The sequence below is a fragment of the Aythya marila genome (genome assembly GCF_965140915.1).
Source record: "Aythya marila genome assembly, chromosome: 22".
NCBI classification, from domain to species: Eukaryota; Metazoa; Chordata; class Aves; order Anseriformes; family Anatidae; genus Aythya; species Aythya marila.
Window position 1 is genome coordinate 3,205,062 of NC_139063.1, and position 23,709 is coordinate 3,228,770.

The following is a 23,709-nucleotide window of genomic DNA, read 5'->3' on the forward strand; positions in this document are numbered from 1 at the left end:
AGAGATACACTGATGCAGAGAGATAAAGGCAAGGCTTTTGTTTGAGGTCTTCTATTTCCAGCCCAGTTACTCACAGTTGCAGGAGCATACAGAGAGCACGAAAGACAACAAGTGTGATCTCTAACACCAGCAGAGAAAAATCCTGCATTGGCAGGGGAAGTCAAGGCACTACCTAATGACCTCCCTCCTTTTCCAACCCCTTTTCTGATTCACATTGCCATCTTCCTTCCAACTGACCTAAATAACATGTTCAGGCAGCACTGGAAGTATTTCCGCCTCAGACTTCAATAGCAGCAAGATCTCCACATCTGGAAAGGGTATTTCTCAGGAAAGTCACCCCACAGGTGGCTTAGGAGTGCTTTTCCCAGGAGAGGAAAAGAAGCACCGTGTCTGCTCTCATTTCAGCAGTAAGACTTCCTTGCTGCAGGAGAACAAAGGTTGCCCAGGAGCACAGCAAACACACACTGTGCCTGTGCCCAAGCCCCAGCTAATCTGAACAATGTGGGCAGAGGATTCAATTACCTCATTTCCAGGTGTGCTGTCAGCATGAGCCATGACTGGCTTGGGATGAAAGAGGAAAAGCTGCTCCTAGCTCTGGACTTGTCTGCATCGTTTATGGTAATTATTGCCCAGCAGCCTGTAATCCTTTAATGTCATATCACTCTCACAGCCCTCAGTCTCTCTAGAACCTTTTGATCACCACTGCAGAAGAGGCTGAAGGCCAGAGCACGGGGCCCACCACAGCAGAAGGCATGCCAACCCAGGCCGCAGAAAGAGGAAGGCAAAGAAAAGCCATGGAAAAAGGACTTGGGTGATTCAGTCAGCTTCAGACACAAAGCGATTACGTATGCTAGCAGCATCCAAGCACTTAAAACAGATGCATGTCCAAACAATTAGTCTACCTGTCCAGCTGTTCACTTCAGCACACCACCTTTGGTAACATCACAGAGCATTCAACAGGAATCACAGGAATTCAACGGGGGAGAATCCAACCCCTAGCACTACATGGCTGTTTCACACAGAGAGGTTTTTTTGATCCTCTCCAAAACTCATTCTTTATCACAAGTTCAGGCACTTGTGATAGCCACGCAGATACCTCACCTCTTTGCAGCCCCCCCCGCAGACTACTAATCTGAATGTTATCTCACAGCAATGGCCCCCACAGGCTGTGCACCGAGTAAATGAACAAGTAAAAAGTCAATTGAAAATGGACTCGTTGTCAACAAAGAAATGTACTGTGGGGGAATACAAAAAAGGGCTCCCAAGCTGGACAGACCACCCCACAGATCCTTGGCAGCCTGAGAGATTGCTTTCTTCTTTAAAGCATACGCATACGTACTGTTCTTCTATACAGGAGGTTGTACTTGATCTGCACAACCTCATTTTCAGGTAATTGAGCTTCAAAAGCTAAAGTAGAAAACAAGCAAGAAAAACCCACATGCCTTTGTGCTACAGCACGACTGTTTAGTCCATAACAGCTAGTCTGTATCTGTTATCTCTACATTTTTTATTAGCTCATGTTTACCTTGGCTGCACATCCAAGCAGTCATTTAGCCAGGGTGAGAGAGGAAAATCTTGGACTCTCAACAATGGCCATGCAGTTTAATCTGCCACTGGGGACAATGACTTGACTCCTATTGGTGTTTAGCACTGGCAGGGTCAAGTGTAACTTGTGGTGAAGGAAGCACTAGGGAAGCAGATCTGCGGCCATTCCATCAACACTGAGCGTTTCCTTGAGCTATTCAGAGGTCCCTTTCCCCCCCGAGAGCAGAGTATGGCTCCAGCTGCCCAGTCACCTGCACCAGCTTCTCCCCTTGCTGGATTTATGACTTCAGGGGCTGCCAACAGCTCCAGGTTGGATGCAGCACATTCCCCTGGCTTACGGCTTAGATGCTCAAGACTCAATTAAGAAGCAGTTAAGATTACGTCCTTGGCATTGGCCACCAGGCTGGTGCTAGGAGCTGATTTATGTTCCTGAACAGAACTGACACTGGTCAGGCTGGGCACAAACATCACCCAACTTCTGTCCAGCAACGATTCCAATCAGAAGGGGCTAGAGTTAATATTTATCCATGGTGCTGATTTAAGATTTTTTTTTAATTTGTATTTGAGAAGTTCAAAATACTTTATATATGAGAACTCTGTAATTTGCAAACCTGAAACCATCTACAGTAATATATTCAGAGCCATATCAGAAATGATAGGAGTTAACAGTCAGATTAACCCAGGCTAAATAAAGTCTAAGTGAGATTGCACTAAGCACAAGAACATAAAATCCAAGATCTTTATTGCATTGCTACTTGGATTCCGTGTTAAAACATTTTTAAATAACTCTTGATTAAGAGTTTAAACACGATTAGCTTAATCCTAACAGCCATGTCTTTCTGTTTCCTCCCAGAGTAACACTATCATCTCAACAGGCTCCTGTTGAGTAAGGGCAGAATCATTAGTTAAGACTGTTCTCCATTTAGCAACAGACACCAACAGACACCAAGTGAGTCACTCGGCAGAGGCAATTCTGCTAGGATGAAATACAGGAAGGTGGAAGCCATGTGGCATTCTTCAGTTTCCCCTTTCCTTTCACAACCAGACCCTTGATATTTTCTTCAACAGGAAAACTGACACTCCCCCTCCCTGTAAACTGCTGACAATCGCATTTTACACCTGGCAAAACCAGTGCAAAACGGAAGGAAGAGAAAAAACAAAGAGCAAGGACTTTTCTCAGCAGCTGCATCTCCCCAGAATGGCACATTTTTCTTTCCAACAGTAGCCAAAGACACACTCCTTCTTAATGGACAAAGTCTAGTAACTACATATCACATCAGTCATCGCAAGAAATGCCACTATCAAACTGTTCTCTAGCAAACTACAGGACGGAGTATGCTGCAGAGCTGCCAAATCTGGCTGTGGCAAGATCCCAATGGAACCAGCACAGCCCGTGCAGGTTCAGACCCCTTCGCTTGCAAACTCTCAGCACTCGCATTTGAATGTCCTGTCCTTTAAAAGCAATCCTAAACTTTTGGCAGTAATCTGAAGATTAAATACTGGTAAAGTTTCTCTGCCCCCCAACAATCGGTCTTTTCCCTTTCCTGGCTGCAGCTGGTAGCTATTGTTATAGCTGTTCTTTCTTTGTTGTCTTTTACATTTGTTCTGATGACTTCAACAGGCAAAACATGAAGATCACTCTTCATTTTTCCAGTTTGGGCCTCAAAATCGCACCTACATCAGCAGAAATAGTCAAAGTCCTGTAAGGAATGAGGGGACACGAGCTGCAGGTAGCAGCTCGCACCCTGGGCTGGAAAGCTGAGCACAAGAGCCAGTGCCACCCAAACTGCTTTCTTGCCCGACCACGCTGGGTGCTTGACAGTGGGCACAGGCAGGAGCAGTGGATGTTGACCAGGGATACCAAACACCGGAGGAGAAGTGGCTTCCTTATATGAGCAATTACCAGAAATTATGAAACTGTTTGTCCAGTTAAGAAGTTTGGCTTCTATTCAGACCAGGCAGCCAGTCAGTCCCCGGTTTTCTGTAAATATATATACTTGTCTATGGAAACTTTCTGACATGAAAGGTGAGGCAGAAGCAAAAAGGTTTACACTCACGTCTCTCCGGAGGCTCCTGATGCAATTAGGGTTCTTCAAGCATGACCTCATGCAAGCTGAGCACAGCAAAAATCCCGCAGACACGAGCAAGAACCCCAGCAGGCCACCATGAAAACCTTGTGCATCACTGCTGTGATTACCGTAAAAGTCCTCTTCTGGGGAGAGGGGAGCAGGAACCACTTGAGCACTAAGAATAACCAATTTATTCCATTTTCCTGCTGGTACTGCAGAAAACAGCAGGCCGTGTAACGGCATCAGCCGAGCTACAATTGGGAACCCAGCAGAAAGCATCTCGCCTCATAGCACAAGCAATAGCGCGAGTCCTGGCTGTGAACTGAACCAAGTGCTCCCAAAAGTGGTGCACTGGGAACTCCAGAAACTTGCCCACTGAGGAAATTTTCCTAACTCCATCATTTAATGTTTTAGACCTGGCAAAAGCAAACCCTATAAGAACATCACTGAGCTTGCTCCCCTCAGAAATCCATTGCCCGTTGAACACTGTCCTCAGCCCCACGAGGCTGTTACTCTACAGGAAAAAAAAAAAAAAAAAAAAGTGTGTGTGAGCAGGGCAACTGCAACGACATGGGCCAGGAAGGAGACTCCTGCCTTCCTTCCCCACAAGGACCTGGGAGAGCTGAGCCCCCCAGCTGCCGGCTGTGTCCTCAGCCAGCGTGGCTGCTTCAGAGCCTGTTCTAAAACGAACTGCAGTGTAAACAGGAAGCCGAGCTGACAGCAGACGTGCTGCAGATGGCTGCAAATCCTGCAGAGGGAACGGCAGTGACCTCCCATCCTCCCCAAGACCAAGGAACCAGCCTGATCCTTGCTGCACGAGTCACTGCTCAGCTCTCTGGGTGGTATTTCAAGGCAAGGGAGGTGCCCAGGTTTTCCATCGAGAGGCACCTCAAAAACATCCAGTATGGAGCAACGGTGGTGCCCCAGCAGCTGGGGCCATGGGACTGTTCACAGGGCATCCCAAATTCCATAGCAGAATATTTCCGAGCACCACCCTGCCTTCAGTTGTGGCAAGGCTATGTCACCAGCCTTAAAAGTATATAAAATTACAGTCCTAGCTGGGTAAGAACTAAAGTACAATTCTGTGCCTATTAAAAAACTTCTAAGGAAGAAGCTAGCAATAGAAGGAGGAAACCCTGTGGTCTGCATCCTTGGAGCAGTGGAAAAAATGGCACAAAAATAGGACAGAAGAAATGGCAGACTTCCCCTTTTCTGCCATCCAGCTGATGGCCTGCCCATCAGGAAGTAAAACCACATTTTGATAAAGCAAACTGGGGAAATTAAGCAGATTCAACGCCTTTGTGAACATCATAAAACTATTACTCGTTTCAAAAGGCAGATTTTTAAATTCTGGAGACTCCCGAGGAAATATCCAAGAAAATCCTTCTCAAAAGTGAACAGTAAGGGATCATTTGACAATCACACATTCACGGCAGCTGGGAGAGCTACAGATTTGTACCACCTGGTAGAGGGATCAGAGAAGTACCTGTAAAAGCTATCTTATCCAACTTCTAAAATGTCCACGGGTGGCCGGTGCTGCCACCAGGTCATCAGACCTAAGGTCTGGTCCAGAGTGGCCTTCCCTATGCTTCTGTGATAGGTTTTCTGATTTGGAAACATTTCTTTATGGTTTTCAAAACAGAAACAGTGAATGTATTGAATTCAAATCCAAGTAGAGCAATCTCAGTATCAAAGCCTGCGCTAAGGAGATAAGTAACCGCCAGCATATGCCATCTATTTCAGCTTTGAGTCAGCGCAGAGCAATTCCTCCCAACAGGCTTTAACCAGGCGAACTGTGAAGTACCTCCAGCATTTCCATGCATTCTCATGAAAGAGACAAAGCAATTAATGTAACCGCAGGTGCAAAATACCTACAAAGCTCAAAACCAAAAGAGAAAACCTTACCTGCAAGAGAGCACAGAGCCATCTGAAACCAAACTGCGTTCAGTAAAACACATTTTGCAGCGATGCTGAGCTATTTTTCAAAGCCGCAAGATGCCAGCTGTGACGTTTGAGCTTTTGTTTAAGAAGAAAAAAAGCAAAGGCTGGAGGATCCTTACCCCATACCTACCCTGGGACTCCCTGGACACACAGCAACCCGCTAGGGCGTGCTGAACGCTTCTCTGCACTAAGTTTGCGCATTTGGTTTAACTTTACTTCAGAGTTTATTGGGCGGGTAAAGTTTCAGAGCTTTAATAAAACACAGCTTAAGCACTGCAGCTTCACAGGCTGGGAAAGAGGCACGGCAGAAAGGCAGAAAAATGTTTTTTTTTTTTTTTTTTTTTTCTTTCTTTAATTTCTTTTAGGAAACGACACTCGCTGCGCTTCCTCGAGCAAAACCCGGTGAAGATCTCCGAGCAGGACCCACCTCGGGCAGGGGCAAACCCGGCCGGGGTCCCGCGGGGATGCTCGGTCCCGGTCCCCCCCTTACCCCCCAGCCCTCCCCCGGTGCCCCGGAGCCCCTCGGAGCCCCCCAGCCCCGGTTCTCCCCACCTGCTCGGCGCCCCGGGGCCGCGCTCGCTGCTCGCCCCGGCGATGGGCAGGCTGGGCACGGCTCGGCACAGCTCGGCACGGCTCCGTATGGCTCGGCACGGCTCGGCACCGCTCCCCAACCGGCGGCGGAGCCCAGCACAGCCCCGCCTGGCTCGGGGCGGAGCGGAGCCGAGGGGCGGTGAGCCGAGCCGTGCCGAGCCGTGCTGGGGGGCGGTGGGCTCAGCAGCACGGAGCCGCCCTGCCCCCGGTTGAAACCGGCGGGGAGCACCCATGGGTGCGCCCTACGGAACCTATGGGAGCCCCCCGGGGAGGCAGAGGATGGGGAGAGCACGGGAGGTCCCAGCACCGGGGGGATGCCCCGCGGAGCCCCCCCCTGCCCCGGGCCAGGCTTGGCTCCTCCACGGGGGTCGCCCCCATGGCACCGATCGCCTGCGGGGCACCGGGGATGGCAGCGGCGGGGATGAGTGGGGAAGCAAAGCTCGGTGCCCTGGCAGCGGGGAGTTAGAACCGGGGGGGCTGCGGCCATCACGGCCCGAGGGCGAGGAGTTCAGGAGGGGGCAATAAACGAGCCCCGGGACCGGGCTGGGCCAGGGAAGTGGTGGAGTCACCATCCCTGGGGGTCTTTAAAAGACGTTTAGGTGTAGAGCTTAGGGATATGGTTTAGTGGGGACTGTTAGCGTTAGGTCAGAGGTTGGACTCGATGAGCTTGAGGTCTCTTCCAACCTAGAAACTCTGTGATTCTGTGAGGCCGCGGGGCCCGGGCAGGCGCCGCTGTCTCCATGGAGACGGCGCCAGCGGCCGCCATTACGTGACGCGTGGAGCCTGCGGCCTAGGCCCTGCCCCGCCCGCTCCGGCTCCGGTTCCTCACGCGGCCGCCACCAACACCACCGGCCCCCCGGTACCGTCCCCGTCCCCTCTCCGCCATGTCGGCCGCCTTCAAGAAGGCCGCCAAGTCCCGGCAGCGGCAGCACCGCGAGCGGGCCCAGGTGAGCGCCATCCCCCCGCTGCGGGCCGCCGGGCCCCGGTGCGGCCCCTTGGGCCTCGCTGCCGGCGGCTCCTTCACCTTCTGCCCTGTTTTTCCCCGCAGCCCGCCTCTCGGAAGAAGCTGGGGCTGCTGGAGAAGAAGAAGGACTACAAGCTGCGAGCGGAGTGAGTCGGGGAGAGCCGGGAGGGAGCCCCCCAGGGTAGCAGCCCCCCGGGGGCTGCACGGTGGCCGGAGCCTCCACACACAGTCAGTGAGACGTGTGGCAAGTTATCCCTGCAAATGATAAAGGAATTACAAGTTTTGTCTTCTGTTTTTAATGGCTGACCCCACAGAAGGCCCAGGAGGGCTAAGCTGGACAGTTGGGCAGCATGTGCTCCTGTTATTCCTCCACCACTTGCTGCTCAACACCATTTGTCTCCAGCTTTGTTGAGGAATAAGTTGTCAGGTTGAAGTCTGTTGGTGTCCGGCTTGGTACAGGGAGCCTTTTCTGCTGTATCACAGTGCTGAGCATTGCTCTGAGGGACTCAGCATCTCCTCAGGGAACATGGATATGGGGAAACACTGAACTGCACTTGCTTTTTTTTCCAGGGACTATCACAAGAAGCAAAATGCCCTCAGAGCACTGCAGAAGAAAGCTCTGGACAAGAATCCTGATGAGTTTTATTTTAAGATGATAAACACACGGCTCAAGGTAAGAAACTACCCTCAGGTGGGATTACACTGTGGCTCCAAGTGACAAGTTATGTTTTTTAATTTACAAATTTGTAAACAAAATACAGACTTACCTTGGTGCCATGAAAGTTTAAGTACTGTGTTCCATCTGTCTTTAGGATGGAGTTCATGTAATTAAGCAGCCAAAGGATGAAGTGACTCCTGAACAGGCAAAATTGATGAAGACACAGGATATTAAGTATGTGGAAATGAAAAGAGTGGCAGAAGCCAAGGTAATACTTCACTTTTTCAATGTTTTCCATTTTGCCCAGAATTGTTTTCACTATTTTTTTCCTTCCTTTGGGGAGGGGTTGCTGATGGTGATAGATACTGTGTTTATGTTCAGAGAAATCTGGGTTATGTAATACTTGAAATTATAGATGGAAATGTCAGTGGAGCTTGGTGTGTAGAACCTACAGAAAACTACTAAAAACTATACTGTTAGTTATTATAAAACATGGCATTTATGTAAATTTCAGACACTAAACATGTACCTAGCTTCTCATCTATATAGAGATGAGGATTATTGTTGCTGAAGTGGGTAGACAGTAGAAATCTGACTTCTGTTTCATGCTCTAATGTTGATTCATACACTATCACTACAAATAAAGAATTAAAGTCAGCTTGGGATATTCCTTCATATCTTCGCTAGTAATTTCAAAGTAATCCTTGAATTGAAATCCTTTCAATTTTGTCTGCCATACAGATAACATACTGTTGTTTTGAAAATTGGTTTGTACATATTTGGTTGGGCAATATCAGAAATTACCTTGACTTGAAAAGAGGACATGTATATAAATTTTTTTTAAATGCATCTGGTTTAAGAAGTATTAAAGTATTCAGATGCTCGTAAACTTGAGAAGCAAACAGGAATTCACTTCAAGGATATATCATTCACCTTGTTACATGTTTGGCAAAACTGAGGTTACCTTTTCTTTCCTGCAGAAAATCGAAAGGCTGAAGTCCGAGCTCCATCTGCTGGATGCTGAGGGGAAGCAGCCCAACAAGCACGTGTTCTTTTTTGATACTAAAAAAGAAGGTAAGATTTAAATGGGCTCTACTGGACGTTTTTGTTTGTTTCAGGCTGTGTAAAAAGTATAAAGCAGTAAGGTGCTTTCTTTATGCTATTATTATAAAAAATTTTTTTATTTCAGGATTAATATTTCAGGTGCTCTGTAAATTGATACCTAGAGAAGACCTCAGTTCTGCAGGAGCTATGTTGCTGGGGTTCTCTCTGCTGCTGACTGTACATATGCTACATGCTGGGAAGGTTTGCTGAGCATCAGTCCAAAAAGTCTTGAGTTTATTCCTTTTTTATTATTTATAGTTGAAGAGTTTGATATTGCAACTCATCTGAACACTGTTCCAGAACTAGTAGATAGAGTCTACAACCGACCGACCATTGCAACATTGCAGAAAGAGACACTGAAAGGAGCTACTGATCCTGTCCATTTAAAGGTAGTTTGTACTACCCACTATTTTACTGCAGACATTTTTTTTTTTTTTTTTTTTTTTTTTAGTATATACAATAAGCACTAAGAAGGGTTCTTTGGACCACTGTGCAAGAGAAAAAAACATGTTGTCTTTCACCAATTTTTATTGGTGAAACAAGGCTGTAGTGGACATCACTTAACCATCAAGTACCTGGCGACTGCAGTCGAATCTTCTCTTGGACCAACATGGAGAACTTGTTCAGTTGTATCCCAGCTCACTGTGGATTATAAGTCAAGAGTTGCGAAGGTTGGGCCAGAACAGCATGGTATATGCCTGATGAGGTAGTTCCCTACCTCCTGCTTACACAATCAGCTTTGGTTTTAATGTTTTAATATCACAGCACCTCTGTCCTAGAAGTAGCTAAGCTTGGCTTTAACACCATAAATACATCTTAATTAGTTTAGATATTGGGCAGTTCTGTAAGCTGAAGTCAGTGTGTGTAAGGTAAAAATAAACTTGTCTTAAACTGCCGATTGGTAAATTTGTAACCTGTTGTTTTCTGAATCAGATGTCAGATAACAAACACCCTGTGGTCCCTTCCATTTTGCCAACTTTCTTGGTTTGGCTTGTCAGTAAAGCAGTTGGACGAGTTGTAGGCTGACGAGTTTTCTCTTCTAAATGTCTGAGTCATATTGTAAGCATGTTGGGATCTGTTCTCCTTAATTTAATTACTTAAATCACACCTGCAATAATACCATTTTTTGTGCTGGGAAAACCATCAGCTCTTAGTAGGTAAACATGATCAAACAAGCTGCATTTTGGGAGGCCTCTGTGCAATTTCTAAGCACTTCAGGAATTGGTCTCTGGCCTTTTTTTCCTCTGAATAAACATTTGTGGCTTTTCCTTATGGAGCTAAGTGCTGTCTTGCACTCAACACTGAAATTAAGAGGAGTTATGAAACTGAAATTCCAGCTGCTTACTAAACAGAGTTCCAAAGCTAAGTTAAAAGATGTGTGGTGGGTTTTCTTTGCTTGCTTTTTTCTTTAGTTTGGACTTAGGAGATTAAAAGAAGTATGAAGAATGAAGTCCTAACTAGAAAACAGCTAGTATGAGAATCAAGATGTTATATGGTTTGCTGAAATCTGACCACAGAACTAAAGCAGAATTGTTTTATATGGCTGAAATGTAAAAAATGTTTGTGAGGTCTCAGAATAGGTCAGCTGTAAACTGTAGCGTCTTGTTCCTCTCTCTTAAAAATGCTTTTTTCTTCTCCAGAAATTAGACCAGCAAAGGAAGAACCAGTATGACCTCCTGAAGCAGCGCATTGAGCGAGAAAAGAGCATGTTCGTTATTGCACAGAAAATCCAGACGCGTAAAGATCTTTTGGTGAGGGATTTAACTGGTTCTTTGGATCTTTTGTTAAAGTTGCTAGGTCTAGCTCTATACCTGAGTTTCTTTTATTTATACTGACACTTTTAGGCAACTCCTAAAAATAAGCAATCTTCTTTTAGCATGGAGAAAGCAAGGAGATGATTCCATGAAGCATTCCAGTTGTGACATGTCTGATGTATTTGCTAGTCCAGCTCTATCACATCAGCAAGAACAAAGATTCAACTCTTGAAATGATGTACAGTCTCTTCTAAAATACTGTTGTTGTTGTCACCTCTCAAGTATTAAAAAGCAGCAGAGGGAAGAAAGCAGTTCTCTAGGTTACAAGATCTTAAAAACCCAGTGACGAAAAAAATTATTTGTCTCAATGGGGCTTGCTGTTCACTGGTGCTTGTGAACAAAACAGATTGTGCCTGACAGACTAGAGACAGAAAGAGCAGATGGAAATAAAATTCCCACCTAAACAGTGGGAAGTGACCATTTTTCACTAATGACTTGTCAGTCCCAGACAGGGACTTCAGGATTTTTTTTTCCCTTGTTACATGACAGCAGATCGAGTAATTTTTTTCCCTTTTTTTTTCTTCCAGGACAAAACTCATAAAGTAAAGGTGAAGAAAGAGACAACGAATAGTCCAGCTATTTACAAATTCAAATATCAACGGAAACGTTAACCATTTCATTGAAAAATTACAGTCTCTGGTTAGAAAGAGGACTCTCTGTAAGAAGAAGTACTGATATACTGCCAGTATCAGTTCAGTTTTCATTGCAGCCTAGTGCTTTGTTAAAATAAATTACTGTGGGCCTGCAGTAGCCATAAATATATTTTATCTAATTAATTGATTAATAAATCAAGGAGTTTGTTCTCGTGGTATTTACAATGGGAAGCCACAAGAGGTGCCTAACTGTTCTAGTAATACTTACCATAAACAATCTTTGAAAAGTCAAGGTCAAAATGAAGAGACCAGGAAATTGGCTGCACATGAACAGGAACGGTGTGCCAGGATTTCTGTTACTTTCACATCTTGGGCCAGTGGACCATGGCATGGCCAAAACCACAAGATCTCAGAACAGCTTTTTTCTTAAAGCTATCTTTTCAAACAGGTTAAAGTTCAATTATCTTTTTAATCACTATTTTTGCCCCACATCCTGCTTTGATTCGTTTTGCTTTATCTCCCTGCACAAAGTATTTCATTTAGGAGGTGAAAGGCACTGCTAATTTTAGGCACCATTATTAGCCAAAGACTTCTGGAATGATGCTAGAAGCAGGGAATTGCTTCTTGCACTGTAGAGAAAACAAATCATCCTCTATGAACAATTTCTGTAGCTGAGTGCACGTTTACCCGTAGCTGTGATCATCTTCTCTGGTACCTTACAAGAGGGCAGTGCCCGCACACTGCCAGATTTCGAGTGTGACTACTAAGTCTGCACAGAGAAGCAATACTGAGATTTATACACAGGGAGAGACAATACAAGAGCCAAATGTAGGACAAAAGTTTGTCCTGTTTGTTTATGTTACACTTATTGCAGTGCTGGTAGTTAGAAGGGGGGTTCAGCTGAGAACAATGAAGACACAGCCTTGAGTGTCCTGGAGCAGTTCAGGCAAGTTAAGAGAGCCTGGGCGTAAACATTCCTTTTCTTATCTCTCTCACTTGTGGTACAGCTGCCAATAATAAGCACATGCCCATGCAAGATGGTCAGAAAAAAAGTTCTTCTCAAGCCCTTCCCATTCAAGGAGTTCTCCTATCTTCCCTTAGCTAACCATGACTAGTTTTTAGGTGCTGAAATACAGCCTCGGTGTGGCAGCAGCAGATGTTGTTGCTGCCATTGCAAAGATTCCAAAGCCAGTGAGAAGCGTGGGGTAATACTCTTTTTCCCCAGGGAAGCACTCTGGGAAGGGCTACGCTTTGCTCTTTAAAAGCAGCTAGGACACTTCCATACAGAACATGAAGTTTCACTGATAACACCGTAACACGACTAGCATCGAGCAGGAAGAAAAACCACAAACACTACACCCCTAAAAGAAAAAAAAAAAAAAAAAAAAAAAAAAAAAAAGCTTTCTCCTTTTCCTTCCTCGTAAGAAATCGCACCCGTAGGAGAGCCGAGGAGCTTTTTTTCCCCCTTGAAAATTATGTCTCTTCGTTGGGGGAGAACGCGAAGGGAAGCAGGGGGAGCCCGGCAGAGGGCAGCAGCGCCCCGCGGCAGGGGCCGGGCTCCCCCCGGCCACCGATGCCTGCTCCAGCAGGTGCCTGCCCGGAGCTGCGAGCCCTGCTCCGGAGTTAAGGGAAACACCTTGTTCCAGCTGCTGCTGGCAAAAGAACAGCCGGGTTTCGTTATTTTAAGGTTTCCAGACTCCAAGCCTACTCAGAACAGCTAACAGAAGAGCAGGCTTAGTTGCTTTGTTATTTTTGGTAAATCTGAAGGTTTTATAAGCATAATTTCTTGACCTTGAAAATTTAAGTTAAAATTCAGAGGAATGAAAAGCATGATAGATTAAAAAAAAAAAAAATAGAGCTCACCTATGGTTTTGGGACCTGTTAGTTATTTTGAAAATGTACACCAGCATCCCCAGTACACTGGCTGGGGTCTTTGAAGTAAAATCTTTGAGATTTAAGTGAAGAACCATTTGATCCTTATCCCTGATTAATTTTACCTACATCGAGAGAGTTGCTGAAAAGGATGGGAAAGAAAAATAGCAATTCCACGGGAAGACACTGAAGGAATTGCTGCCAGGCAGGAGCTGAAAAGCAGCAAGGGGAAGAGCTGATGCCCTGGTGCTTGTCCTGGTGCTCCAAGTGCCTGCTGTGCTCTGATCCCCTTGGTAGACCAAGTGTTGCAATGGGCACAAATGACCTAATTCCTGGAAGAGAGCCATCGCCTCCCAGTAAAGGAAAGAGATATTACAGGACACATCAGGTAGCTGTGAGGCTCTGAGCAGTCCTCACCATGGCAAATCCTAGGGCGAGTGCCATAACCCTAGTTCTGGTGCGATTCCTTCTCTGCCTGCCAGCATGCAGGAGCTGCAAGCTTTAGGTAAAGATGCAATAACTTCATGGTCTCTACAGGATTTACAGAGTAAAAGTGGTGCCTGTTCTGGGTTCCTTTTCCCTGTGAAACTATGAAAGTCTTAAAAAGCAACTCCAGCACTGTCACATCCAAGCAGACTTCTTGATGGGCCCTGAGTGCAAAAGCCTGGGTACAAAGCCAACCACCAGCAGAGCAGCTCATCATTGCGTGGTCACAGACTGAAAGGAGATGCTGGCTCCAGTGTATGAACAGATCACTGACTGCCTGCAGGACTTTGTGGGTGCTGACCAGAGAGCTTCCACCTCAACAGATAGGGCTGACCCGCACCTACTGCCCCACAAAGCCTACCATCTTTTCCCACCAAAAAAATAAACTAATCTCAAAGAGCAAACCCTCTTATGATGGGCATCCAACAGTTGTCTTTGTGTTTCACAGCAGTGCTGTAGCTCAGTGTCCAGAGAAACATTCAGGCTGTTACTGCTGAAAATGGCATCGCAGATTAAATGCTATCTTTTGGTGCCAAGACCTTTTTTTTCAGGCTGCCAGAGAAAAAAGTCCATGTATCAGACAAGCAACACTGGAAACATCTTGCAGGCCTATCATGAGACTTCACTGGGGTCACAGTACACAGGTTATCCAGACTCCAGCAAGATTAATTCACACTGGGGTGGATGAAAGAGCTGCTAGGATGCAGAGGGGCAGTGGGTATGCCTTACAAACAAGGCTAGGGCTTGGCTCTTTCAGCCAAGCAAGGTAAAGGCAATACATGTGCCTTAAGAACCAAACAGCATGAAGTGTACAGCAGCAAGAAGACCTGTCTCCGACATAAGCATGTTGGAACTGCCCAGGAACAAATTTGGGCTGGAAATCATGTTTTCGCAGAGTTCTGGAAAAGCCTCTGGATAAGCAAGCACATCATTTGTGATGAGGGCTTATGGGACACTTGGGTCAGCCACAGGCCCAGCAGCTTGCCCTAGCGGACCAAGCCCTGCCCTACAGGGCACCCACCAGTACCTTACTCCTGATGACACCCAAAGCCCTCCCCTTGGTCATCCTAAAGCACTGAAATCCTTCCGCAAGTGACTGGGAAGAGCCAGTACCTGACCCAAACCCAATACCTTACCCAAACTCTCTGCCCACGTGGCCACAACGTGAGACCTGAAGAACCCCACAGGTTCCCACCGTCCTCTAGCGGGGCCCCGGTGGGTGATGACCAGGACAGCCTGCAGCTATTTTCTGCTTGTGGTAATTACAGTATCAAAAGCCAAACCAACAGGTTCTTTAGCAAGGTGATTCCCCGCAGCTTGCAAGATACAGATATCAAAATACCCCACAGATTCACAGCCCAGGTTCCAGGTGACTCAGGATAATATTGTGCCGTATAATAATTTCATGTAATTCCTTGTTCATGCTGAAGAACTCAATTGATAATGACTGTCTATAAAAGTTAATAGCAGGCTACATTAAAATGCTTGTAGAATTATCTCTAGGCAGCTGCAACAGTATATTACTAGCAGGAGGCCTATCAGCAGCCCTTCAGCTTCAAGGTTTGTTTCCCGGAGGTCCCAATTTTGGGGTCTGGAGCAGACTGGGGAGCAGCACGGTGGGGTCTCACCCTTTTCAAGGTAGCAAAGCCAGCAGCCAACATGCTCGCGGGGCTACTGATGGCTCTGTGACAGCAGTGGTGCTCTGCAGCATCTGGAGGGATGCTCGGACCCCAGGGCCCTACTCTGAGCTCCCAGCAAGGAGGTTCCTATCCCACCACCCCACCACCCACACCAACTGGTGCGTCCCACGCAGCATCACCCATCTTGTGCCCAGCCACCAGGCAGGATGGGGTCCCTCAAAGCTCCAACACTTCAAAGCTGCTTGGCCCCGTGCCCCATCCAGGTGCTGCTGCTGCAGGATGGTGCCCCAGGCGTGGGGACGTGGGCATCTCCAGCTGGCAGGACCGGCTGCCCCGACTGCCACCAGGCTCTGCTGTCCCACGGCGAGGTTCAGCTGAGGTGACTGGCCCAAGGGCACCAAGGAGAAGAGGGTGGCGGAGCTCCTCGCCCAGCAGGAGCAGCTTCACAGCAGGGAGTGGGAAGAGCAGGATGTAAATCAGGAAGGACTAATTGCTGCTCCACGCAGCTCGCCTAAACCTCTCCTTTCCAGAGGCTCCTTGCCCACCCGGACCATCCCTGCCTGGTTGAGGCATTGCCCCAGAGCCTGCACGCAGCCCCCGCATCCCTCCCCAAGTCCAATTACAGAGGGGATCACCTAAATACAAACCTGCTGCCTCTGCTGGGAGAAGCCCAGCATAAGAACAGGCCAAGCCCTTCCAAGGTGAAAACAGCAAATATTTGCTTTGCCTTCTCTACGGTTACGTACCAAGAGCTTTCAGAGCCTCGAGAGAAGCCAGGTGAGCAGCACCGCTCTGAGCAGGAAGGAGCCCATTATTTAGTGAGAACATATTCCCAGGATGTCCCTGGCTTGGCAGACCTAAGGACTGAAATAGTAAGTTAGTGCATATAGATTATCATTTACCGAAGCACAAGCCCTGATGCACCTTTCTAGGGAAGCTCTAATTTATTATGCATTGTCATTAGCTGCAGCAGGCAGCAGGGCCTTCATTAGAGCTAGAGTTAAGGTCTGTTTTGGCTGCCTCATCAGCATCAGTGAACTGCGTCCCTGCGAGGTTTGATACAATTTAATTAACCTAATTAAAAGCTCTGATTGCAGAGATGATTGGGGTAGAGCCAGCAGCAACTGCATATTTATAACGAGCTGGAAGGTGTGGGACTGGAGCCAAATGATATGCATCTCTAATGAGCTGGTGCTATTGAAGTGTGGATTTGGAACACTAACATTTATTTTTGGCAACAATGGCCAGTTTATCTTCATGATAGAAACGATCACAGCTTGATCGCAGGGAGCAGGGAGCTCTGCACAGTGCTCCCTGGGCCTCCACAGCCGGGGGGAGCCCTCCCCCAGCACCCCCAGCACCCCCAGCTCCCCCTGGCCCCCAGCACACTGCAGGCAGCCCCTTGGGGTGCACTAACCCCAAACCACAGCCCTAGATAAGGCAGGTGGGAGATACCAGCAGGATCCCCATCCCCAGCACAAGGGACCCAGCACCATTACACCAGGCACCCCACACCCAAATCCTCTGCAGAGCAACCAGACCTCAAGCACCACAAAAAAAATAAATAAATAAACCCCTTTTCCCTACACCTTACCTGATCCCAGCACCCAGGGCAGGGGCTTTAAAGCTTCTGCTGCCCTGGCTGATTGGGCTGCTGGGGCTCGTAAGTGCCAGCACCTGGCCCAGGAGGTCTGTGGGTTCCCTTTCTCCTCCTGTTTGAAGACAGAGATGGGGGATGCGTGTCCTGGTGGAGGCACCCTGCCTGTCCTTGTCCCCGGTGCAGGCAGCACCCGTTGTGCTCCCGGGCATTGCTGCTGAGCCAGAGCCCCTCTGCCCCTGTGGGACAGGCAGCGAGGTGGGGGCTGCACCCCATGGGTGCCCCCAGCACCCACATCCCCAGTGTGGGGTCAGGGTGCTGTGGGATCCTGGGGTCAGCACGCCCTGTGGCAGCAGCAGGCCGTCCCTGCGAGGCTGCCGAGCCACTTGGAAAATTTGATCCACGCTAATTATGCTGAAAGGAGCCCTTCTGATAACGAGGATGAAATGGAAGCATAGATAATACTCCTCTCTGAGTGCCATTAATCTTTAAAACTGGAACAATAAGTGAAAACACTGCGGGGCATATGAAGCAAGGTGTGATTCACATCTGCTCCTCCGTGGCCGCCGCCTGATTTATTGGCGCACGGCGATTTTCCTGCACAGTTTCAACAGCGCTGCATTACATAACACCACGGACTGTTTTGCTTGCCTTTATCAATCAAAATATCTCCTCCGTGTCCTTCTCCCCAACCCAGCCCGGGAGACCTCTGGACAAGTCCCCCCCAGACACCTCCCTCAGCCCTCCCGATGCCCTCCCGGGACAACAGGGATGAGGTTCCTGCGCTCCCCCTGTCCCCTGCCACCCGGCCGTGCCACATCTATCTTCATGTTTGACGCCTTTCATTTTCAAATGGCTCTCTCTGGGATTTGCTTTCTTTTATTTAAATTGTGGATTTGCCGCAGTGACCTTTTTGCCGGCTCCGAGGAGAGGTGGGCAGCAGCTTCCCATGGCAGCCCCACGAAGTCTGCTGACCCGGGGCTTTGAGCGAGTTCAAAGCCTTGCTTGCCTCTGCCTTTTGGCCATAGCCCTCAACAGAGCCTTTAGATGGATATTTTTTTTTCACCCGCTTGCCTGGGAAGACATCATCAGAGACATTTCCCCTCTCAGGCTTTTTAATATTTACACCGACTTTGTGAACAGATAATATATTCCTCTCTCTTCTGCCTTGAAGAAGCCGGCGCTCCTCCTTGCAGCGCAGGCGGGGGAAGCGGTGGCTGCCGTGTGCAGGCTGCCCTGGGAGCCCAGGTGGAAAGGTCTGGGGGGAGGCAGAAGGCTCTGGGTCACTCCTGCAGCCCACGGCACCATCCCAGGGCAGCCCTGCTGAGCCCCCATCTCCTGCTGCACTGAGGGAACGATGCCATCAGCCAAACCGTGACCTCCAGGGTGGAGAAAGGAAAAGCCTCTCCAGTGCTTGGCATTTGCACTTGGGCATAGCCTCCTTCCTCGCCTCTCACCTGGTGAGCACCTCAACCACGGAGCCACATGAGCAGCATCCAGGAGTGGTGGATGGAGGCTTCAGGGAACTGCTTCCCGGCACAGAAAGCCTCTGGGTGAGGTACAGCCTCCCATCCCACCAAAACCCAAGCTCACTGGGGCAAAAATCCATTCTCACTTGTGGAGACAACAGGACAGGGTCCCAGAGCAGGAGATGGGCTTACTCTGCCCTCATGCTGCAGGCAAGGCAGAGGTCCCTGCTCCCTCACAGTGCCACAGGGCTGCTCGATGAAGAATCATAGCCCAGGCAGCCACAGAGCCCGTGGCCAGGTGGGATGGCTGTAGAGGTCCCCATGGTGCTGCAGAAGGGGACCTGGGGGCTTCTGCAGGTGGCCCAAGGTGGCCCTTAGGTGGGTTGGCGTGTGACAGGCGCGGTGAGGCGCACAGCTGCGCGGGGGGTCACATTTTTTCAGTCCTGTGTTGCCCCAGCAAACAAATGTCCCAGGATGCAGACAATAATGTTTTTATGAGACTCTAAATTCTAGCCTCAAACGCTCTTTGTAGTGGACTAATAGCCAACACGTGGCCCTTCGTCTCATGCTGAACTTTTGTGGTCCTGCAAGGGAAGAAAAGGCCCTGGTGAGCATTTACACTGAGCACTTTGTTCTCCCAGATTTGTAGAGCAGAGAGAATAATGTATTGAGACTCTCAGCCCGTGCCAGTTTGGCTTCATTTGTCCTTCTGAACTTGCCCTGAGAGATAATGTTTCCTTCTAATCTGCTGCCGTCCACCTACAGCAGGGACCCAGCGAATAATTCCCCCAAACAAGCCTTTATTCTTAAGGCCCTATCTGGCCCTAACCCCCTCTCCCCCTTACAGAGTAATTGTTGTGTTCATTACATGATAATAGCCCGAGCTGTATTCCAGCCCACACTCGCCATGGCCACACAAACGAGGTTCAGGCCGTGCGGCTTTCAGGGGAATGCTGCTCATTTGGCATTATTTGAAGGAATGTGCCGGGCAGCCGAGCACCAGGCACGCTCTCCTCGCCAGCCTGCCTGCGTCAAATCGCCCGTCAGATGTGGTGAGAAACCAGCACAGCCTCCAAAAAGCCAATTTTTTTTGTTTTGTACCCACACGTGATAATCAATGTCTGTTGTACTCCGGTGGGAAGGAGGCCCAAGGAAGAGGAAACGCCTCGTAAGTCTCCGGTTAATGGAACAAATCTTTTCTATTCTTTCCTGCGCAGGTACTTATGTCACCCTTTCACAATGATATTTTAATAAGCCTGTGTAAGCCTCACAAATTGCCCTTTATATCTGTAGGAGATGGGAAGCTCCAGGGGATGAGCAATGTACGCAGCGAACGCACAGGAAACCCATTAGCCCACCTGCTCCTCCAAGCTGCTCACTAGGTGCAGCCGAGAAGGGTGCCGGGGGTGCCCCTCTGAGCACCCCAGGGAAATGTCCCGGGAAATATCCTCTGCTGCAGGGGGATTTCAGCAACACCAGCCCTGGCTGCGTGGTGCCTCACTGGACAAAGCTAAGCCGGGGGCAGATCCTGTGGCCTTGGTCCTGGCTCTTCTCGTGGCTCAGGGTCACCCTCCAATACCTGCCTGGAAGGCTGGGGAAATGTCAGCCATCACGTCCTACTGGCCCTAAACCTTTTAGTGTGTCCTTATTGAGGGAACCTGCCTGCCCCAAGGACCGATTGCCATTTACTGCCACCTAACAAGCTGGTGGCACCCACACGTGCATGGATGCGAGTGTCACACCACACGTCCCAGCTGCCCAATTACCTGGGTGCAGGGTGAACACCTGCACTTGTGCCTGTTTGTGCACACAAGTGTGTTTAGGAGCATGCAGGCAGGGGATGGGTGCTGGGCACAGCCCATGAGGGCTGCTCCCAGCCTGGGCTGTGCTGGGCGGGGGGCTTCTCACCATGAAGTGAAGGAAAAAACAGGTTAATGCACAACACGTGTGCGAAACCACACAGGGATCCATCACACGTGGCCATGCAGGATTTCTGACATTGCAAAGCAGTGGTAAAAAAGCACAGAAAGGCACAGGCACAGCCTTGGCTTCCTCACTCCATGCTCAGCACCGCAGCCCCTGCAAAGCTCTGCCTTCCCCAAACCTTCCCTCTGCCCGGCTAACCCCTGTCCCTGGGGATGAGCCCCTGCCCCACTGCTGGGGCTGCTTTCCAGCCACAAGCAGAGCCACGAGGGTGCTCAGGACAGCCTGTCCCGAGAGAGAGAGCGCTCCTAAAAACCTGAGCGGGATCGGCAGTGTCCTTTGTGTATCACGAGGCTGGGCTGCTGCCAAATTCCTCTGCACCCACTGCCTCTATTAAACACGTCAATCATTTCTTGGCAGCCCAAGCCCCGGCGAAGAGTTGAGAGGCAACTTCAGACGGTTGGGCTGCTTTCATTAAAAGGTGAAAAACACACGCTGAGCACAAGCAGAGGCTGAGCTCTGCCCGCATGGAGAGCAGGGCTGCGGAGCCCTTCATGCTGGGGAGGGGAAAAAAGCAGCAGAGGGCAGCCCTTGGTGTGGGCAGTGGCTCGCAGCATCCCCCGGGACCTGCTGTGGCATCCTCCCAGGTGGCAGCGCTGGCAGCGGGGCCCTTGGGAACAGAACAGGAAAGTCTGGGTGACTCAAAGGTTCCTGGCATGGGAGCAGTGGAACCCAGTGAGCGCAGCTGGAGGAGAGCCCGCGGGCAGGGACCCACTGGGGCAGCCGGGGACAAGGGGCTGGGAGCACCCGTGGGAAGCCAGGGGACTGGGGACAGGGCCACCGGGCAGCGATGGGTCCTGCAGAGGTGAGAGCAGGAGCTGCAGCTCTTCCTTGCAAAGCCCAGCCACTGCAGGTGGGCTCAGCAAGCGTACAGCCCCCAGGACACTGCGCTCTGCCCAAGGGTCGAGGTCCTTTGCAGCCACCAAGCCAGGGCCAGTGAAGTGCCCCCTACATGCCCACACTGCCTCCCGGGGCTCCCTGTGAGCCCCTTCCCCAAGGCTGAGCCCCCACACGTGGCTGAGCACCGTGCTGAGCCCACCCCAGCAGCTCTCATCTCCACGCCGGCTGCTCCTCGTCCTCCCTTTGCCTCTCCCCGCTCACACACTTGCTTTGATCTTCCCTCCAGGGGCTTGCTGCTAAAAATTAATGTTTTGTGGACGTTGCTGCCCGTGGCTTGAGCGATGGCTTTCCTCCCGCAGGCAGCAGCTCGCACAGCTCCCCAGGGACCCTCGTGCTGCGAGCTAAGCCCAGGGGCCAAAACCCTGCAGGCTCCTCACACCTCGGTTCGGGATGGGCTGGGACCTGTGCCTGCAGCGTGGAGCTGAAGCTGGGGAGCTGCGGCCGTGCCCCAGCCTCCTGGCTGTCCCAGGGCATGGGGCGTGAGGACAGGCTGGGAGCTGGGCGAGCCCAGCCTGGGAACTGTCCCCTCTCGGTCCCGCCGGGCGTTGGGGAGGGAAGGATGCAGCGCCTGGGGCCGTGGGGTGGGTGCAGCAGGAAGTCGGGCTTGCCGAGCTGGGTGTGGAGCATGTGGGGATGCTTGTCTGGGCTCCCGGAGCATTTTCCAAACACTTTAATTACAGTGATTTATATGGCAAAAGTGTGGGGGCGAGAGCTTGGGAAAGGCATTAGCAGGTTTGTTCCGAGGCTCTAATCAGAGGACGGTGATGTAGGGCGGCGCGGGGGGGATCGCGCTGGGGCCATACATTTACCTCTAGATCTGCTGGCCTGAATTGTGGCATCGGGACAAGTTTGGAGGATGCAGAGCCTTCCTGCTGTGCCAGGGGTTTGCTCGCTGCATCCCTGAGACCTCAGTACAACGCGTGCTCCTGCAGGGACCAGCACCAGGAGTGCCACCAGCGCCCTGCACTGCTCCCCAGCCAAGGTCTGCAGCACCAGGGCTCCTGAGCCCTTTCCCACCACCAGCTGGGCCAAACCCCCTTCTCTCAACCCTCCATCATGTTAAATAAGTTCACACACACCCCAACCCCCAGTTTGCTGCAGCGTGCTGGCGACAGAAACAGCAGCTCCCCAAGCCCAGCAGCCGGGAGAGCGCTGTGGGGCTGCAGAGCTCGCTCTGAAACCTCAGTCCCCCCAGCCTGGCTTGCTCCAAGGAGACTGTCACTCCTCCAGCATCCTAATTACTCCAGAGGAAGCACGAGAAACATCGGGCTGCTGTCCTGGCTGGTGGCAGCAGCGAACAGCCTGGCCCTGGGCGAGCCACGGCCATCAGCTGGGCGGCTCTGACCCCCTGAGCGGCCACCGGGCACGGCCCCGGCAGGGTGGCCTGAGCCCACGTCACCCCTGCTGCATCTCTGTTCCTTGGCTTGCTTTCTGATAAATAACCTTTCCCTGTCCTTTTTGACACTGATGTTTATTGATGGCTGAAATCCCTCGCAGCACCGCGCATCCCGCGGTCACGGAGCCGGCTCTGCTCGCCCGAGCTGCCCACAGCCTCTCGGACACGCTCGCTCCCAGATGTGTCGGGGAGGCTGCCGGCAGCATCTCCCAGTGAAACACAGAGCCAGGGACAGGGTGAAAAAGAGAGTGCTTTAAATAACCCTACTCCTGCTTCCCGAGGCAGCGCTGGCTCTGCAAGCAGCGCTGAGCATCGCCAGCCTGGGCACGGCACCGCTGCTCCGCTCTGCCCAGCTGCACCCCGATGGCACGGGGCTCACCTCGGGGCCCAGCTCTGGTTGTCCTTAGGGGAAACAGCAGCTGAGCCTGTGTCATGCCACGGTGCCACCACCCATGGGGCAACCAGGGCAGGAGGCTGCAGGTCAGGGCTCTCCCAGCCCTAATTGCACAGGTTCTGGGTGGCGAAGCACCCGGCCCCACCTGGGCAGGAGCTGCTGATTAAGGGCTAAGCAAGCACTCTCCTGCCCAAAGCTCACGTTCTCGCTTAATTGAATCTGATTGATTGAGAAGCTAAAAGCAGCCCTGGCTTAGAGCGCTGCAGATGGTGCCTGGGAGCAGGGCAGCGTGCTGAACCCTTAAAAGCATTGGCACCAAGGGCAGATGCAGCCTTGCTCCCTTAGAGTGCCTCCCACGTCGTTATTAGGAACGGGAACCAGCAGCAGGGCAGCTCCAGGGGAATATTATTTATCGTCCTCGAAGGCTGCACAAACAACCTCTTATTCTTGCCCCCTCTGCCCTCGGTGGGCGGGCTGCGCTCCCACAGAGAGTTCAAGGGAAGGAAGTGTGCATCTGCGGGGCCGTGTGGGGGCAGCCGGCTCTGAAGTGCTCTGACCACGAGCCCCCGCGGCCGGGCACGGTGCCCGGCAGACCTGCAGCCCCAGCACGAGCTGCGTACGAGCAGCTGCGTCCCCTGGTATTGCTGGAGCAGGGCGATGCAGGATCGGTCCCACCACAACCAGCCCTGCAAG

At 50.6% G+C, this 23,709-nt stretch overlaps 2 protein-coding genes across 3 annotated transcripts in view; one reads left to right on the top strand and one right to left on the bottom strand.

The window, feature by feature from the left end:
* Positions 1-6,242, bottom strand: part of FHL3 (four and a half LIM domains 3) — a 28,143-nt gene extending 21,901 nt beyond the window's left edge. Inside the window, exon 1 of one of the 2 annotated variants that reach the window (XM_082777318.1) lies at positions 6,108-6,242. The gene's annotated coding sequence lies outside the window, so the exon portion shown is untranslated. The remainder of the gene's footprint in view (positions 1-6,107) is intronic. The other variant, XM_082777317.1, reaches the window with a different exon arrangement.
* A 568-nt stretch (positions 6,243-6,810) lies between these two features.
* On the top strand, positions 6,811-11,499 carry UTP11 (UTP11 small subunit processome component). Its single transcript, XM_082777382.1, has 8 exons — positions 6,811-7,093; positions 7,195-7,256; positions 7,681-7,783; positions 7,923-8,036; positions 8,749-8,842; positions 9,131-9,261; positions 10,513-10,623; positions 11,214-11,499. Exons 1-8 carry the CDS (start codon positions 7,031-7,033, stop codon positions 11,295-11,297), a joined length of 762 nt encoding a protein of 253 aa, XP_082633508.1. The 5' UTR covers positions 6,811-7,030; the 3' UTR covers positions 11,298-11,499.
* Positions 11,500-23,709: the final 12,210 nt, after the last annotated feature.